Source organism: Bombina bombina, chromosome 7, assembly GCF_027579735.1.
Source record: "Bombina bombina isolate aBomBom1 chromosome 7, aBomBom1.pri, whole genome shotgun sequence".
NCBI lineage: Eukaryota > Metazoa > Chordata > Amphibia > Anura > Bombinatoridae > Bombina > Bombina bombina.
In genome coordinates this window covers 226,958,808-226,977,748 of record NC_069505.1, presented here as the reverse complement: position 1 = coordinate 226,977,748, position 18,941 = coordinate 226,958,808, and the positions used below count along the sequence as shown (strand labels likewise).

The 18,941-nt window shown below is 39.7% G+C and overlaps 1 protein-coding gene and 1 long non-coding RNA gene across 5 annotated transcripts in view; both read left to right on the top strand.

The window, feature by feature from the left end:
* The window catches only part of PLEKHA7 (pleckstrin homology domain containing A7), a 918,161-nt gene that overhangs the window by 775,021 nt on the left and 124,199 nt on the right, over positions 1-18,941 (top strand). For all 4 annotated transcript variants that reach the window (XM_053720631.1, XM_053720632.1, XM_053720630.1 and 1 more), the window contains 2 exons: positions 4,291-4,399; positions 10,440-10,660. In XM_053720631.1, the coding sequence (XP_053576606.1) occupies positions 4,291-4,399; positions 10,440-10,660 (330 nt within the window). The remainder of the gene's footprint in view (positions 1-4,290; positions 4,400-10,439; positions 10,661-18,941) is intronic.
* LOC128666180 (uncharacterized) lies at positions 5,556-6,312 on the top strand. The gene is made up of 3 exons (XR_008403214.1): positions 5,556-5,933; positions 6,006-6,068; positions 6,281-6,312. It is a non-coding gene; the product is annotated as an uncharacterized LOC128666180 (long non-coding RNA).

Genomic DNA, 18,941 nt, shown 5'->3' with positions numbered 1-18,941 from the left:
TTCAGATGTGGGGTCTTCCAGAGATAGATCTCATGGCCTCTCATCTAAACAAGAAACTTCCCAGATACCTGTCCAGGTCCAGGGATGTTCAGGCGGAAGCAGTGGATGCACTGACACTTCCTTGGTGTTATCATCCTGCTTACATCTTCCCGCCTCTAGTTCTCCTTCCAAGAGTGATCTCCAAAATCATCATGGAACAGTCTTTTGTGTTGCTGGTGGCTCCAGCATGGCCACACAGGTTTTGGTATGCGGATCTGGTTCGGATGTCCAGTTGCCCGCCTTGGCCACTTTCGTTACGGCTGGACCTACTATCTCAAGGTCCGTTTTTCCATCAGGATCTCAAATCATTAAATTTGAAGGTATGGAAATTGAACGCTTAGTTCTAAGTCATAGAGGTTTCTCTGACTCAGTGATTAATACTATGTTACAAGCTTGTAAATCTGTCTCTAGAAAGATTTATTATAGAGTTTGGAAGACTTGCATTTCATGGTGTTCTTCTCATAAATTCTCCTGGCATTCTTTTAGAATTCCTAGAATTTTACAGTTCCTTCAGGATGGTTTGGATAAGGGTTTGTCTGCAAGTTCCTTGAAAGGTCAAATCTCCACTCTTTCTGTTTTATTTCACAGAAAGATTGCTATACTTCCTGATATTCACTGTTTTGTACAGGCTTTAGTTCGTATTAAGCCTATCATTAAATCAATTTCTCCTCCTTGGAGTCTTAATTTGGTTCTGAAGGCTTTACAGGCTCCTCCATTTGAGCCTATGCATTCTTTGGACATTAAACTACTTTCTTGGAAAGTGTTGTTCCTTTTGGCTATCTCTTCTGCTAGAAGAGTTTCTGAGCTATCTGCTCTTTCTTGTGAGTTTCCTTTTCTGATTTTTCATCAGGATAAGGCAGTTTTGCAGACTTCTTTTCAATTTTTACCTAAGGTTGTGAATTCTAACAACATTAGTAGAGAAATTGTTGTCCCTTCCTTATGTCCTAATCCTAAGAATTCTTTGGAGAGATCCTTACATTCTTTGGATGTGGTAAGAGCTTTGAAATATTATGTGGAAGCTACTAAAGATTTCAGGAAGACTTCCACTCTATTTGTTATATTTTCTGGTCCTAGGAAAGGTCAGAAGGCTTCTGCTATTTCCTTGGCTTCTTGGTTGAAACTTTTGATTCATCAAGCTTATTTGGAGTCGGGTCAGGCCCCGCCTCAGAGAATTACAGCTCATTCTACTAGATCAGTCTCCACTTCGTGGGCTTTTAAGAATGAAGCTTCAGTTGATCAGATTTGCAAAGCGGCGACTTGGTCCTCTTTGCATACATTTACTAAATTCTACCGTTTTGATGTATTTGCTTCTTCGGAAGCAGTTTTTGGTAGAAAAGTTCTTCAGGCAGCTGTTTCAGTTTGATTCTTCTGCTTTTGTTTTAAGTTTTTTTCTTTCAAAAATGAAATAAACTGATTTTTTTGGGTTGTGGATTAATTTTGTCAGCGGAATATGGCTGTTTTTATTTTTATTCCATCCCTCTCTAGTGACTCTTGAGTGGAAGACTCCAATCTTGGGTATTGATATCCCATATGTCACTAGCTCATGGACTCTTGCCAATTACATGAAAGAAAACATAATTTATGTAAGAACTTACCTGATGAATTCATTTCTTTCATATTGGCAAGAGTCCATGAGACCCACCCTTTTTATGGTGGTTATGATTTTTTGTATAAAGCACAATTATTTCCAAATTTCCTTTGTTGAGGCTTTCTACTCCTTTCTTTATCACCCCACTGCTTGGCTATTCATTAAACTGAATTGTGGGTGTGGTGAGGGGTGTATTTATAGGCATTTTGAGGTTTGGGAAACTTTGCCCCTTCTGGTAGGATTGTATATCCCATATGTCACTAGCTCATGGACTCTTGCCAATATGAAAGAAATGAATTTATCAGGTAAATTCTTACATAAATTATGTTTTTGTAATTCAGAAAAAGATTTAATTTATTGAAATTAATTAAATGAGACATTGTAGTTATGTCCTTTAACACCCATATTTTAAAAACGTCTGATTCTAGTCCAGGAATAAAATTATGGTTACCTTGTAGTGGAAGAGAAGACAAGTTCTTCATAAATTATGTTTTTAAACAACTTTCCAGATTACTTCTGTTATCTAATTTGCTTCGTTCTCTTGGTATCCTTTGTTAAAGAAGCAACAATGCACTACTGGGAGCTAGCTAAACATATCAGGTAAACCAATGTCAAGGCACATATGTGCAGCCACCAATCAGCTACTATATCCCAGTAGTTCATTGCTTCACCTGAGCCTACCTAAGTATGCTTTTAAACAAAGGATACCATAAGAACAAAGCAAATGAGATAATGGGAAAAGTTGCATGCTCTATCTGGATAATGAAAGTTTAATTTTTACTTTACTGTCCCTTTAAAGGGACATTAAACACTAAATAAATGCTAAGTGTAATAATGAATTCAAAGCAAGGATTAGCTTGAGAATAATATGCAGGTTTAGTTTTAAAAATAAATATTTAAAAAATGTGAGTTTTACTGTCCATAAAGCAATAGGTGATGCTGCCATATTGTAACCTAGGTGTATCAGGGGCAGTTATAACCAATCACTTTGAGGTATGTAAAACAGTCTAGATTCTGCACTTCTAACAGCAAATGGGAATAGCACAATTTTCAAAATAAATTTCAAGAAAAGGGGACAAAATATAATAAAATATATTTCAATCTTTTTACTACACATTATTAAACATTTTTTATTATAATATCAAGGGGGTCTTGGTATCCTTTGTTAAAGGGTGCATGTGTATTTAGCCACCTGGCAGCAGTGTTTGCAACTATGTATCACAACCACTGCTATAGACACGTGCACACTCCTAAGCTCCCATCAGCCTACCTAGGTTTACTCTAAACAAAGGATATCAAGAGAACAAAGCAAATGAGATAAACGTAACTTGGAAAGTTGTTTAAAATTGCATTCTCTATCGGAATCGTGAAATTTTATTTTGACTTTACTGTCCCTTTAAGTATTTTTGTTAATGTGAAAATCAGAAATAGATCTTAAGTTTTGTGACACATTTTAATGTCATTTTATTATGAAAACAAAAACAGATATGAATTTCTGCTCTTACACTTTTTAATCATTGCCAAGTAAGCGTGTTTTATACAGCCGAGGGACAGTAAAGACAGAGAGCGCATGTCCTAGAAAACAATATACTTCTACTATCTAAATGACTTTGTTCTTTTGGTATCCGTTGTTGAAAATCATACCTAGATAGACTCAGGAGCAGCGATGCACGACTGGGAACCAGCTGCTGATTGGTAGTTGCACATATCTGCCTCTTGTAATTCGCTCACCTGATGTGGTCAGCTAGCTCCAAGTAGTTTATATTATTATTATTATCATTTATTTGTATAGCGCCGCCAAATTCCGTAGTGCTGGGTACAATGATAGGGGTATACAATGACAAAGATTTGTGATACAATACAAAACATAACAAGACTAAACAAATCTAGCACAGGAGGAAGAGGGCCCTGCTCCGGAGAGCTCACAGTCTATAGGTTTAGGGTGCAGAGACATAAGGTTGGGGTAGCTTGTCGCATCAGTTGTAGTTCCAGCAGCGAGTCAGGCAGTTCATGTATTAGTTTGGTTCGGATGAGGGATGGAGGAGAGATGGTAAGCCTCTCTAAATAGGTGGGTTTTCAAGGAGCGTCTGAAGCTATATAAGGTTGGAGACAGTCTGATGGAGCAGGGTAGAGAGTTCCAGAGGACAGGAGCAACATGTGCGAAGTCTTGGAGGCGGGAGTGGGACGTAGAGTTAACAGGAGTGTAGAGACGCAGGTCAGAGGTTGATCGAAGAGGACGGGATGGGGAATATTTCACGATGAGAAAGGAAATATAGTTGGGAGTTAGACTGTTGAGTGCTTTGTAAGTTAGGGCTAATACTTTAAATTGTATTCTGGAGTGTATGGGGAGCCAGTGTAGAGACTGGCAGAGCGGAGCAGCTGATGTAGATCGTCGACTTTATAGCTGCTCCTTCAAAAAAGAATGCAAATGTAATAATAGAAGTCAATTGGAAAGTATGTTCTTTCTAAATTGTAAAAGAACAAATGTGGGTTTCATGACCCTTTTATCAAAGTTGTGATGAATTTTCAAATATTCCAGATGTAACTTTTTTTTGAATAACTTTATTTGCAGCCCATTTGTGTACAATGTGTTACTCTGCAGAAGGTGCTGATAATGTGATGTGTTCATTGCAGCTTTTATCTCATGTGTCTTTGTTATTTAGGAAAAGGCTCAGTTGCAAAAAGACCTGTGGAGAATCGAAGACGTTACGGCCGGTCTCAGCACAAATAAACTAAACTACAAGGTGCTTATAGAATCTTTTAAAAATCCAGGTAAGGTTTAGGTGCAAAAATATCATCTTAATACCAATGTTTAACATTTTACTTTCAAGTTTGTATAATGTTGTGGGGTGGGGAATGAACCCAAATGACCTAAAAAGATAACATTTTATATAAAAATGTGTTACTAATTTATTAAAAGGACAATTTCTTTATATTGTTTACATAAACATATTTATCAGAGATTAAACGCTGCATTGAGAATAAGGTGCATATAAAATCAGTATTTGAAGTGATTATTAAAGAGACAGACTAGTCAAAAGTAAACTTTCATGATTCAGATAAGGTGTGTGATTTTAACAATTTTCCAATTTACTTTTATCATAAAATTTGCTTTGATCTCTTAGTATTCTTTGTTGAAAGCTAAACCTATGTAGGCTCATATGTTAATTTCTAAGCCCTTGAAGGCCGCCTCTTATCTCAGTGTATTTTGACAGTTTTCACAGCTAGGCAGTGCTAGTTCATGTGTGACATATAACATTGTGCTCACTCATGTGGAGTCGGCACCGATTGGCTAAAATGCAAGTTTGTTAAAAGAACTAAAAAGAACTAAAATAAGGGGCAGTCTGCAGAGGCTTAGATACAAGGTAATCACAGAGGTAGAAAGTATATTAATATAACAGATAAGGAGCAGTCTGCAGAGGCCTAGATACAAGGTAATCAGAGGTAAAAAGTATATTAATATAACTGAGATAAGGAGCAGTCTGCAGAGGCTTAGATACAAGGTAATCACAGAGATGAAAAAGTATATTAATATAACTGAGATAAGGAGCAGTCTGCAGAGGGTTAGATACAAGGTAATCACAGAGGTAAAAAGTATATTACTATAACTGAGATAAGGGGCAGTCTGCAGAGGGTTAGATACAAGGTAATCACAGAGGTAAAAAGTACATTAATATAACTGAGATAAGGGGCAATCTGCAGAGGCTTAAATAAAAGGTAATCACAAAGGTAAAAAGTACATTAATATAACAGAGATAAGGAGCAGTCTGCAGAGGCTTAGATACAGGGTAATCACAGAGGTACAAAGTATATTACTATAACTGAGATAAGGAGCAGACTGCAGAGGCTTAGATACAGGGAAATCACAGAGGTAAAAAATATATTAATATAACTGAGATAAGGAGCAGTCTGCAGAGGCTTAGATACAGGGTAATCACAGAGGTAAAAAGTATATTAATATAACTGAGATAAGGAGCAGTCTGCAGAGGCTTAGATACAGGGTAATCACAGAGGTAAAAAGTATATTAATATAACTGAGATAAGGGGCAGTCTGCAGAGGCTTAGATACAAGGTAATCACAGAGGTAAAAAGTATATTAATATAACTGAGATAAGGGGGCAGTCTGCAGAGGCTTTAGATACAAGGTAATCACAGAGGTAAAAAGTATATTACTATAACTGAGATAAGGAGCAGTCTGCAGAGGCTTAGATACAGGGTAATCACAGAGGTAAAAAGTATATTAATATAACTGAGATAAGGAGCAGTCTGCAGAGGTATAGATACAGGGTATTCACAGAGGTAAAAAGTATATTAATATAACTGAGATAAGGGGCAGTCTGCAGAGGCTTAGATACAAGGTAATCACAGAGGTAAAAAGTATATTAATATAACTGAGATAAGGAGCAGTCTGCAGAGGCATAGATACAGGGTAATCACAGAGGTAAAAGTATATTAATGTAACTGAGATAAGGAGCAGTCTGCAGAGGCTTAGATACAGGGTAATCACAGAGGTAAAAAGTATATTAATATAACTGACATAAGGGGCAGTCTGCAGAGGCTTAGATACAGAGAAATCACAGAGGTAAAAAATATATTAATATAACTGAGATAAGGAGCAGTCTGCAGAGGCTTAGATACAGGGTAATCACAGAGGTAAAAAGTATATTAATATAACTGAGATAAGGGGCAGTCTGCAGAGGCTTAGATACAAGGTAATCACAGAGGTAAAAAGTATATTAATATAACTGACATAAGGGGCAGTCTGCAGATTCTTAGATACAGGTAAATCACAGAGGTAAAAAGTATATTAATATAACTGAGATAAGGAGCAGTCTGCAGAGGTTTAGATACAGGGTAATCACAGAGGTAAAAAGTATATTAATATAACTGAGATAAGGGGCAGTCTGCAGAGGCTTAGATACAGGGTAATCACAGAGGTATAAAAAAAAATTAATATAACTGAGATAAGGAGCAGTCTGCAGAGGTTTAGATACAGGGTAATCACAGAGGTAAAAAGTATATTAATATAACTGAGATAAGGAGCAGTCTGCAGAGGCTTAGATACAGGGTAATCACAGAGGTAAAAAGTATATTAATATAACTGAGATAAGGAGCAGTCTGCAGAGGTTTAGATACAAGGTAATCACAGAAGTAAACAGCATACTAATATAACTGTGTTGGTTATGCAAAACTAGGGAATGGGTAATAAAGGGAATTATATATTTTGAAAAAATAAAAATTCTGTAGTAGACTGTCGCTTTAAGTTAGCAACATTTTCAGTCTAGGGACTCAACCCTTTGAAAAGTGTCTGGCGTATGTTTAAATGATGCCCTTTACTGAGGCTGATTAGATATAGATATGAATGATTACAAGAACTGATCAGTGTCACAGGGTCAGGGTTTTAAAGCCTGCAATAGTTTTTCCAGCCACTCTGATAGTAGGCAACAAATCTGTACAACTTTCCTCTGCTCTTTTCTACAACCGTACACTTGGCAATAGTTTTAACGGGACAGTCAAAATGACATTTTTATGCTTGAGATAAAGTGTACATATAAATGCAATTTCATTTTATTGTCAAATTTACCTATTGGTCTCCGTTGTTAAATTGTAGTGCCTTTCCATGAGAACATACTGAGGTTGTGCATGCTCAGGATCGTGCACGTGTCTTAAATATGGCAGCAGTGTTTGTGACAATGTTTTACATTTTTTACTTTGACTTTCATGTCCATTTAAAGTTAGTTCTCTATTTTTTTTTCAGATTTTCAGTAGCTTTTGGTCATAATGTATTTTTAAGCATTTTTGTAACCTTTAGGTTATGTAAATGACACAGTAGAAACAACAAATACATAATAAAAAGAACATAATAGCAATTGCTCTGAATCTTAAATTAGATTTTTTTTATCGCAAATTTCTTAATTTCCTTCAATACCTGCCCCTGTGTCATGTGATAGCCATCAGCCAATCAGACTCATATGTATACACTGTAAATTCTTGTGCATGCCAAGTATGAGCTGGTTCCTCAGAAAGTGTGCAAATAAAAAGACTGTGGGCAATTTGATAATGGAAGTATATTGGAAAGTTCCTTAAAACTGCATAATATATCTGAATCAGTTTGTGTTTGACTTTAGGGTCCCTTTGTCTCTCTATCCAACCTCCCCATCCAACTACCGCCCTATTTCCCTCCTCCCTCTTGCCTCAAAGCTTCTTGAAAAGCTGGTACATGCATGCCTATCCCATTTCCTTACACCAAACTCTCTCCTTGACCCACTGCAATCTGGATTTTGCCCCCATCACTCCACATAGATAGCAATCGTTAAGGTTACCAACAACCTACTTACAGCAAAATCCAGCCACTTCTCTCTGCTTATCCTCCTTGATCTGTCCGCAGCTTTTGATACTGTCGACCACCCTCTTTTGCTCCAAACCCTCCTATCCTTTGGCATTTGTGACACAGCCCTCTCGTGGTTTTATTCCTATCTGTCTAACCGTACCTTTAGTGTAGCCTTCTCTGCCCCATTACCACTTTCTGTTGAAATACCGCAAGGCTCTGTCCTCGGCCCCCTTCTCTTCTCAATCTACACATCATCATTAGGTTCCCTAATAAAGTCCCATGGGTTTCAATATCATTTGTATGCCGACAACGCTAAAATCTACATCTCTGCTCCAGACCTATCTCCTTCCTTGCTAACCCGTGTCACTAACTTTCTTTCTCACATCTCTTCATGGATGTCCTCTTACTACCTTAAACTAAATCTCTCCAAAACTGAGCTCCTCATTTTCCCCCCTTCTTCTAAAATCTCCACCCCCCATCTCTTTATAACTGTCAACAACTCCATCATTACCCTATCTTGCATGCAAAATGTCTTTAGGTCACACTTGACTCAGATCTTTCTTTCACTCATTACATTCAGGCTTTGGCTAAATCCTGCCGCTTCCATCTTAAAAACATCTCTAAAATTAGACATTTCCTTACACAAGACACAACTAACATTTTAATCCACTCTTTCATCCTTTTCCGCCTTGACTACTCCAACTCTGTCCTCTCTGGTCTCCCCAGCTACCGCCTAGCTCCTTTACAATCCATAATGAATGCCTCTGCCAGGCTCATCTTCCTTACACGCCGCTCTTCATCTGCTGCACCTCTCTGTCAATCCTTTCACTGGCTTCCTCGTGCCTCAAGGATTAAACACAAAATTCTCACTCTGATATACAAAGTCCTCAAATGCACTGCTCGCCCCTACATCTCAGACCTTGTCTCCAGATACTTTCCCTCCCGTCCCCTTCACTCTGCTCATGACCTCCTACTCTCCTCCTCTCTTGTTACCTCCTCACATTCCCGTTTACAGGACTTCTCCAGGCTGGCTCCACAAGACGCTCCCCTAGTTTTGAAAGCTTCAAGCACTCCCTAAAGACTCTTCTGTTCAGGGATGCATACAACTTACACTAACCTTTCCTAATACCATTTCTTCTTCTCCATTGCTATACGCCATGAACCCCCTTAGAATGTAATGCTTGCAGATCACCTTCACAAGAGCGGACTACAACAGTGTGACTCTAGGCAGGAATAGTATTCAACTGCTGTGGCACCAAAGTGTCCAGCCTTAGGGGGGGAGCTATGTATACAAAAATATAGTGTGTGGATTGATCAATCTCAACCAAACTGTACTGTGTTGTGATTAATAAAAGTATTTTGTGCAATAAATCTTACAATGGACTGATATATAGAAATATAATAGGTGGAGTACATTCAGACAGTTGTGTACACAAATAGATACCATGTACAATTATAATCACCAGTTATAAGGTAGACCTTGGCTGTATCTTTAGAATAACTCTTTAAAGACCAATTCCAAGTTAACAGGATTGTCCTGATGTATTCATCAATGATTATATGACGTCTGATAATCGGTGATCCATCAACAAACCAATACCACTGTGTTCCTGTGGATGTGAGCAGCTCCTCTTGTGGATAATCGACAAAGAACCAAGATCTGTGAAAAGGATCACAAAGAACAACACTGATATAATGATGGATACAGCAGATTCAATCTGAAATAATACTCACAAAAGGAGCAGCACCCAATGTGCTTAATGACGCAGACTGGGGATTCACTGTGACCCAGCTACACTGATCCTGCAACAGGATGTAGGGATCCAGGATATCCAGGTGGTGAGGTGGGAAAATCAGGCTCAGGCTTCCATATGGTACAACATAGATTTATTTTAAAATATTTATATATTTGTTTATATATTTTATGGGTGACGTTTGAACACCCTATGTTTTTAATTTTGTAAAATAAATCTATGTTGTACCATATGGAAGCCTGAGCCTGATTTTCCACCTCACCACCTGGATATCCTGGTGGTGTTGCTCTAGGAGGTGCCCTCTTTCTTTGTGATCCTTTTCGCAGATCTTGACTCTAGGCAGGGCCCTCTACCCATTTGATCCCTATAATTGCTACCTTGTATACTGCCTATGTTTATAGCGCTGCAGAATCTGTTGACGCTCTAGAAATAACCGATAATAATAATCCTAAAAATATTTGTTTTTTAAAAAATAACAGCTTTGTGAATTAGAAAAAAATTGTTTTATTTAAGTTTATCACTTATCTGCTGTGACTGTAGTTATTCTGTTTTAGGAACATAAATCTATTAAGAATAGGTTATGCAAATATGGTTAGATTTATGTGACACACTTTTTGCCTACCGTGCTTGGAGCAGAGTGTCTGACACTCGGATAAGCTATGGAGACATTATCCCATTCATTGTTATCACAGGCAATAAATAAATGTCCATGTGTTCTGTCTTTTAGAAAGAAAAACCGTGCCTTCGGCTCCCTTCCAATTTGTGCCTTCCAGGACAACAGCATTTACATCCGTACGCAGTAAATCGGTGTCCCCACTAAATCCTCCATCAAGCCTTGTCAAGCCTCCTCTTGAGGTTGGGATGTACCCTCAGCCGTATTTACAACCGCAGCTGCTGCATAAATCGGAACCTCATATTCCGTCACCTCCTAGACTACAACCAATGCTTGTGAGTGGCAGAAGCTAGAATCAATGCTGTGAGATTAGCTACTCACTTAGTGTTACCTATATACAGTAGGAGATGTTCAAGCAACCCCAGTCGATTGCTCTCCAGAAAAATATTGTATTTTTAATCATTCGTTTATCTGTTTATATATATAAATGTAAAATGATTGAATAGAAATTTAGCAGATCCAGGCAAGAATCCCCGCTTGCTTACCCCAGAAGTATGATGTATACACTGTAACCAATGCACCAGGGAACTCTGGGTAAGATATGCATATTAGATATTAAATGTCTACCCAGAGTTCCCTGGTGCATTTGTAACAGTTTATATAGGATACTTCTGGGGTAAGCAAGCAGGGATTTATCTCCACCATAACTCAAATGAAAATTGCTTTTTCATATATAATACAATATTTTTTGGGAAAACTATTAATTGGAATTGCTTGAACATCTCCTATTATACAATAGCATATATTGTATTTTAGAAATCATTATTCATTTCATTGGTCAGAATCTTATGTTTCTGTGTTAGAAATCACAGCAAGTCATTTTTGTCTCTTTACTTTGAGGTGCAAAGAAGTCAAAATTAAACTTTCATAATTCAGTGATTGCAACGATATTTGTAACATTTGTAAGTTATAGATATGACGCTCAAGACACTCCTGAGTCTACCTCAGTATGCTCTCAAGGAAAGGAGATACGCTGTAACAAAGGATATCAAGAGAAAGAGATCAATTTGTTAATACATGAAAATGTAAAAGTGTCCGTCTGACAGCTTATGTTTGTAGTGAAAGAGTGACACAATTTGTAGCTTCTGACCCATTGAAGTGCAGGGTCACATGAGCAAGTCGGCAGCCTCAAAATTAAAGGGATAGAAAAGTTATAACTGAAATGTGCGTGGGCGAACTGTCATTTTAAATATAATCATTTCTGCAGTGAACATCCAATAGCACAAATATGTCTAATAAAAGTTATGACTGTTTCAGTGGCATATGTGCATATGCTATTTGTGATTAGAGACTCAGACAGCTACTGGTGGTCTGTGTTGCATTTGTTCATTTGTTGCCGTACAAGCTGCATAACACTAATGGACGTATATTGCAAAAATGTTTATATTTCAATTCCCTCAGGCACATTTCTATTTTGAGCTTTTGATCCCCTTAAAGGCAAAGTAAAGCCAAAATTAAACATTCATGATTCAGGAAAAGCATATAATTTACTTTTACCAAATTTGCTTTGTTCTCTTGTTATCTTTTATTGATTCCTAAACCTAGGTAGTCTGATAGAAGCTTAAGAGTGTACACATGTCTTTAGCAGTCTATGGCAGCAGTATTTGCAATGTTGCATAACCCTGCAAAAAACAATGTTGGGATCACTGCACGCTCCTGAGCTCACCTAGAATTATTCTTTAACAAAGAATGCCCAGAGAACTAAGCAAATTGATAATAGAAGTAAATTGGAACGTTGGTTAAAATGTCATACTCTGTCCCTTCAATTTAAGTTTTATTTTGACTGTTCCTTTAACCCCTTTGATGCGCATGACAAGGCGTTCTCATCATGCACATCACTACCTGTAGGCGCATGAAGAGCCCTTCTCGTCATGCAGGGGGATCCCCAATCAAACACTGTTTTCAGCTGTCCCCCTCACTACAGGCCGGGGATCATTGGTGGCCTAGTGGGCGGCACTCCCAGACTTGCTAGGATTGCCGGTGACATCACCTTGTACGCACGTGATGATGTCACAAAAGGGGCAGAACCAGGAAGCTCAGTGTAGCTGCAAAGGAACTAGATGGGGGAGGTTCTTCAAACACCACAATCTCAGCTCTTATAGCAGCTACAAACCTCCAAGACCCCTCGTTTTAAAGAGAATCCCCTGGTCTTTTAATTAGAGCAGTAACACAGAAAATATCTTTTAAAAATAAAGTAGAATATCACAAGGGGATTTGCTTGTGAATGGCTCATTATACATGCAATAAAAACTATCTAGTGTGTAGAGACCTCTAATAATAAAGTTTATTAGTAGACAAGTCCCTCTCTCAAAAAGATAGGAGTCAGGTGAACACCTTGCAAGAAAAACATGTTTTCTCCTGTTAAGTGTTGTCAGTTCACGGGTCATCATTACTTCTGGGATATTATCTCCTCCCCTACAGGAAGTGCAAGAGGATTCACCCAGCAGCGCTGCTATATAGCTCCTCCCCCCTACGTCACCTCCAGTCATTCTCTTGCACCCAACGAATAGATAGGATGTGTGAGAGGACTTTGGTGATTATACTTAGTTTTATACCTTCAATCAAAAGTTTGTTATTTTATAATAGCACCGGAGTGTGTTATTCCTTCTCTGGTAGAATTTGAAGAAGAATCTACCTGAGTTTTTCTATGATTTTAGCCGGAGTAGTTAAGATCATATTGCTGTTTCTCGGCCATCTGAGGAGAGGTAAACTTCAGATCAGGGGACAGCGGGCAGATTAATCTGCAAAGAGGTATGTAGCAGTTTGTTATTTTCTGACATGGAATTGATGAGAAAATCCTGCCATACCGTTATAATGTAAACTCAGCCTTAAATGCAGTAGATGTAGCTGGTATCAGGCTGTCATGTATGTATATTTTACACTTCAGTATTCTGGGGAATGGTACTTCACTGGATTTTTACTGTATGCATAGACTTAACCTAATTTGCAGGGACTTGCAATAGGTTTTAAATAACAATTAATTTATTGAGGTTAAACGTTTTTTTGCTGGCATGTAAAAACGTTTATTTCTCTGAGGTACTGGGTGAAAAAATGTTTTGGGCACTATTTTTTCCACTTGGCAATAGTTTTGTTTAAATTAAAGCAGTTCACTGATCTCTCTCACTGTTATGTGTGAGGGGGAGGGGCCATTTTTGGCGCTTTTACTACGCATCAAAAAACTCAGTCAGAGGTTCATTTTCTTCCTGCATGATCCGGTTCATCTCTACAGAACTCAGGGATCTCCAAAGCCTTTTTTGAGGGAGGTAATCATCACAGCAGAGCTGTGAAGATTGTAGTTGACTGTGATAAAAAACGTTTATTTGTGTATTTTTTCTGCTGCCTGGGTTAGTTATCCTTTGCTAATGGGAACAATCCTTTGCTAAAATTGTATATTTCTGACAAAGATTGATGCTATAACTTAATTATTTTCAACTGTCATAATTTTTTCTGTGCTTCTTATAGGCACAGTTCGTTTTCATATTATTGTAAATTACTTGAAAAAGCATTTCCAAGTTGCTAGTTAATTGCTAGTGTGTTAAACATGTCTGATTCAGAGGAAGATACATGTGCTATATGTGCTAATGCCAAAGTGGAGCCCAATAGAAGTTTATGTACTAACTGTATTGATGCTACTTTAAATAAAAGTCAATCTGTACAAATTGAACATATTTCACCAGACAACGAGGGGAGAGTTATGCCGACTAACTCGCCTCACGTGTCAGTACCTGCATCTCCCGCTCGGGAGGTGCGTGATATTGTAGCGCCGAGTACATCTGGGCGGCCATTTCAAATCACATTACAGGATATGGCTACTGTTATGACTGAAGTTTTGGCTAAATTACCAGAACTAAGAGGTAAGCGTGATCACTCTGGGGTGAGAACAGAGTGCGCTGATAATATTAGGGCCATGTCAGACACTGCGTCACAGGCGGCAGAACATGAGGACGGAGAACTTCATTCTGTGGGTGACGGTTCTGATCCAAACAGATTGGATTCAGATATTTCAAATTTTAAATTTAAGCTGGAAAACCTCCGTGTATTACTAGGGGAGGTGTTAGCGGCTCTGAATGATTGTAACACAGTTGCAATACCAGAGAAAATGTGTAGGTTGGATAAATATTTTGCGGTACCGGCGAGTACTGATGTTTTTCCTATACCTAAGAGACTTACTGAAATTGTTACTAAGGAGTGGGATAGGCCCGGTGTGCCGTTCTCACCTCCTCCGATATTTAGAAAAATGTTTCCAATAGACGCCACCACACGGGACTTATGGCAAACGGTCCCTAAGGTGGAGGGAGCAGTTTCTACTTTAGCTAAGCGTACCACTATCCCGGTGGAGGATAGCTGTGCCTTTTCAGATCCAATGGATAAAAAATTAGAGGGTTACCTTAAGAAAATGTTTGTTCAACAAGGTTTTATATTGCAACCTCTTGCATGTATTGCGCCTGTCACGGCTGCAGCAGCATTTTGGTTTGAGTCTCTGGAAGAGACACTTCAATCATCTACACTAGATGAGATTACAGACAAACTTAAAGCCCTTAAGTTAGCTAACTCATTTATTTCAGATGCCGTAGTACATTTAACTAAACTTACGGCTAAGAATTCCGGATTTGCCATTCAGGCACGCAGAGCACTGTGGCTAAAATCCTGGTCAGCTGATGTTACTTCTAAATCTAAATTGCTTAATATACCTTTCAAAGGGCAGACCTTATTTGGGCCCGGGTTGAAAGAGATTATCGCTGACATTACAGGAGGTAAAGGCCATGCCCTGCCTCAGGACAAAGCCAAACCTAGGGCTAGACAGTCTAATTTTCGTTCCTTTCGTAATTTCAAAGCAGGAACTGCATCAACTTCCTCTGCACCAAAACAGGAAGGAGCTGTTGCTCGCTACAGACAAGGCTGGAAACCTAACCAGTCCTGGAACAAGGGCAAGCAGGCCAGGAAACCTGCTGCTGCCCCTAAGACAGCATGAATCGAGGGCCCCCGATCCGGGACCGGATCTAGTAGGGGGCAGACTTTCTCTCTTCGCCCAGGCTTGGGCAAGAGATGTTCAGGATCCCTGGGCGTTAGAGATCATATCTCAGGGATACCTTCTGGACTTCAAAACCTCTCCCCCAAGAGGGAGATTTCATCTGTCAAGGTTGTCAACAAACCAAATAAAGAAAGAAGCGTTCCTACGCTGCGTACAAGATCTTTTATTAATGGGAGTGATCCATCCAGTTCCGCGGTCGGAACAAGGACAAGGGTTTTACTCAAATCTGTTTGTAGTTCCCAAAAAAGAGGGAACTTTCAGGCCAATCTTGGATTTAAAGATCCTAAACAAATTCCTAAGAGTTCCATCATTCAAGATGGAAACTATTCGAACAATTTTGCCCATGATCCAAGAGGGTCAGTACATGACCACAGTGGATTTAAAGGATGCTTACCTTCACATACCGTTTCACAGAAATCATTACCGGTATCTAAGGTTTGCCTTTCTAGACAGGCATTACCAGTTTGTAGCTCTTCCATTCGGACTGGCTACAGCTCCAAGAATCTTCACAAAGGTTCTGGGTACTCTTCTGGCGGTACTAAGACCGCGAGGAATTTCGGTAGCTCCGTACCTAGACGACATTCTGATACAAGCTTCAAGCTTTCAAACTGCCAAGTCTCATACAGAGTTAGTACTGGCATTTCTAAGGTCGCATGGATGGAAGGTGAACGAAAAGAAGAGTTCTCTCTTTCCACTCACAAGAGTTCCCTTCTTGGGGACTCTGATAGATTCTGTAGAAATGAAGATTTACCTGACAGAAGACAGGTTAACAAAGCTTCAAAATGCATGCCGGGTCCTTCATTCCATTCAACACCCGTCAGTAGCTCAATGCATGGAGGTGATCGGCTTAATGGTAGCGGCAATGGACATAGTACCTTTTGCACGCCTACATCTCAGATCGCTGCAATTGTGCATGCTAAGTCAGTGGAATGGGGATTACTCAGATTTGTCCCCCACTCTGAATCTGAATCAAGAGACCAGAAATTCTCTTCTATGGTGGCTTTATCGGCCACACCTGTCCAGGGGCATGCCATTCAGCAGGCCAGACTGGACAATTGTAACAACAGACGCCAGCCTTCTAGGTTGGGGTGCTGTCTGGAATTCTCTGAAGGCTCAGGGACTATGGAATCAGGAGGAGAGTCTCCTTCCAATTAACATTCTGGAATTGAGAGCAGTTCTCAATGCCCTTCTGGCTTGGCCCCAGTTTACAACTCGGGGGTTCATCAGGTTTCAGTCGGACAACATCACGACTGTAGCTTACATCAACCATCAGGGAGGGACAAGAAGCTCCCTAGCAATGATGGAAGTATCAAAGATAATTCGCTGGGCAGAGTCTCACTCTTGCCACCTGTCTGCAATCCACATCCCGGGAGTGGAGAACTGGGAGGCGGATTTCTTAAGTCGTCAGACTTTTCATCCGGGGGAGTGGGAACTTCATCCGGAGGTCTTTGCCCAGATACTTCGACGTTTGGGCAAACCAGAGATAGATCTCATGGCGTCTCGTCAGAACGCCAAGCTTCCTCGCTACGGGTCCAGATCCAGGGATCCGGGAGCGGTTCTGATAGATGCTTTGACAGCACCTTGGACCTTCGGGATGGCTTATGTGTTTCCACCCTTCCCGATGCTTCCTCGATTGATTGCCAGAATCAAACAGGAGAGAGCATCAGTGATTCTAATAGCACCTGCATGGCCACGCAGGACTTGGTATGCAGATCTAGTGGACATGTCATCCTGTCCGCCTTGGTCTCTACCTCTGAAACAGGACCTTCTGATCCAGGGTCCATTCAAACATCAAAATCTAACTTCTCTGAAGCTGACTGCTTGGAAATTGAACGCTTGATTTTATCAAAACGTGGTTTTTCTGAGCCAGTTATTGATACCTTAATACAGGCTAGGAAGCCTGTTACCAGAAGGATTTACCATAAAATATGGCGTAAATACTTATATTGGTGCGAATCCAAGAGTTACTCATGGAGTAAGGTTAGGATTCCAAGGATATTGTCTTTTCTACAAGAAGGTTTAGAAAAGGGGTTATCTGCTAGTTCTTTAAAGGGACAGATTTCAGCTCTGTCCATTCTCTTACACAAACGTCTGTCAGAAGTTCCGGACGTTCAAGCTTTTTGTCAGGCTTTAGCTAGGATCAAGCCTGTGTTTAAAACTGTTGCTCTGCCATGGAGTTTGAACTTAGTTCTTAATGTTTTACAGGGTGTTCCGTTTGAACCCCTTCATTCCATTGATATCAAGTTGTTATCTTGGAAAGTTCTGTTTTTAATGGCTATTTCCTCGGCTCGAAGAGTTTCTGAGTTATCTGCTTTACATTGTGATTCTCCTTATCTGATTTTTCATTCAGACAAGGTAGTTCTGCGTACTAAACCTGGGTTCCTACCTAAGGTGGTCACTAACAGGAATATCAATCAAGAGATTGTTGTTCCATCTTTGTGTCCTAATCCTTCCTCGAAGAAGGAACGTCTGCTACACAATCTAGATGTAGTCCGTGCCCTGAAATTTTATCTACAGGCAACTAAGGATTTTCGTCAAACGTCTTCCCTGTTTGTCGTTTATTCTGGTCAGAGGAGAGGTCAAAAAGCTTCGGCTACCTCTCTCTCTTTTTGGCTTCGTAGCATAATACGATTAGCCTATGAGACTGCTGGACAGCAGCCTCCGGAAAGGATTACAGCTCATTCTACTAGAGCTGTGGCTTCCACTTGGGCCTTTAAGAATGAGGCTTCTGTTGAACAGATTTGCAAGGCTGCAACTTGGTCTTCTCTTCATACTTTTTCCAAATTTTACAAATTTGACACTTTTGCTTCTTCGGAGGCTGTTTTTGGGAGAAAGGTTCTTCAGGCAGTGGTTCCCTCCGTATAAGGAGCCTGCCTGTCCCTCCCGTCATCCGTGTACTTTTGCTTTGGTATTGGTATCCCAGAAGTAATGATGACCCGTGGACTGACCACACTTAACAGGAGAAAACAAAATTTATGCTTACCTGATAAATTCATTTCTCCTGTAGTGTGGTCAGTCCACGGCCCGCCCTGTTTTTTATGGCAGGCTAAGAATTTTTTTGGATTATACTCCAGTCACCACTACACCCTTCGGCTTCTCCTTTCTCGTTGGTCCTTTGGTCGAATGACTGGAGGTGACGTAGGGGGGAGGAGCTATATAGCAGCGCTGCTGGGTGAATCCTCTTGCACTTCCTGTAGGGGAGGAGATAATATCCCAGAAGTAATGATGACCCGTGGACTGACCACACTACAGGAGAAATGAATTTATCAGGTAAGCATAAATTTTGTTTTTATTTCTCTTCTGAACAATGTGGCCTCTCTAATCTATATTACAACCCCCCAAATCCTGTATGCCCCCTATTTCACATGCGACTACACTTGATGACCATTTAGTAAGGTGATCACAGTAACAGCAGTGGTCACTGGGACGTTTATTATATTATTTACTAAAATCTAAGCAAAAATATAAAAAAAAATTGTACAGCTTTTGCCGCAGCTATCTCGCATATCATGAAATATAAACAT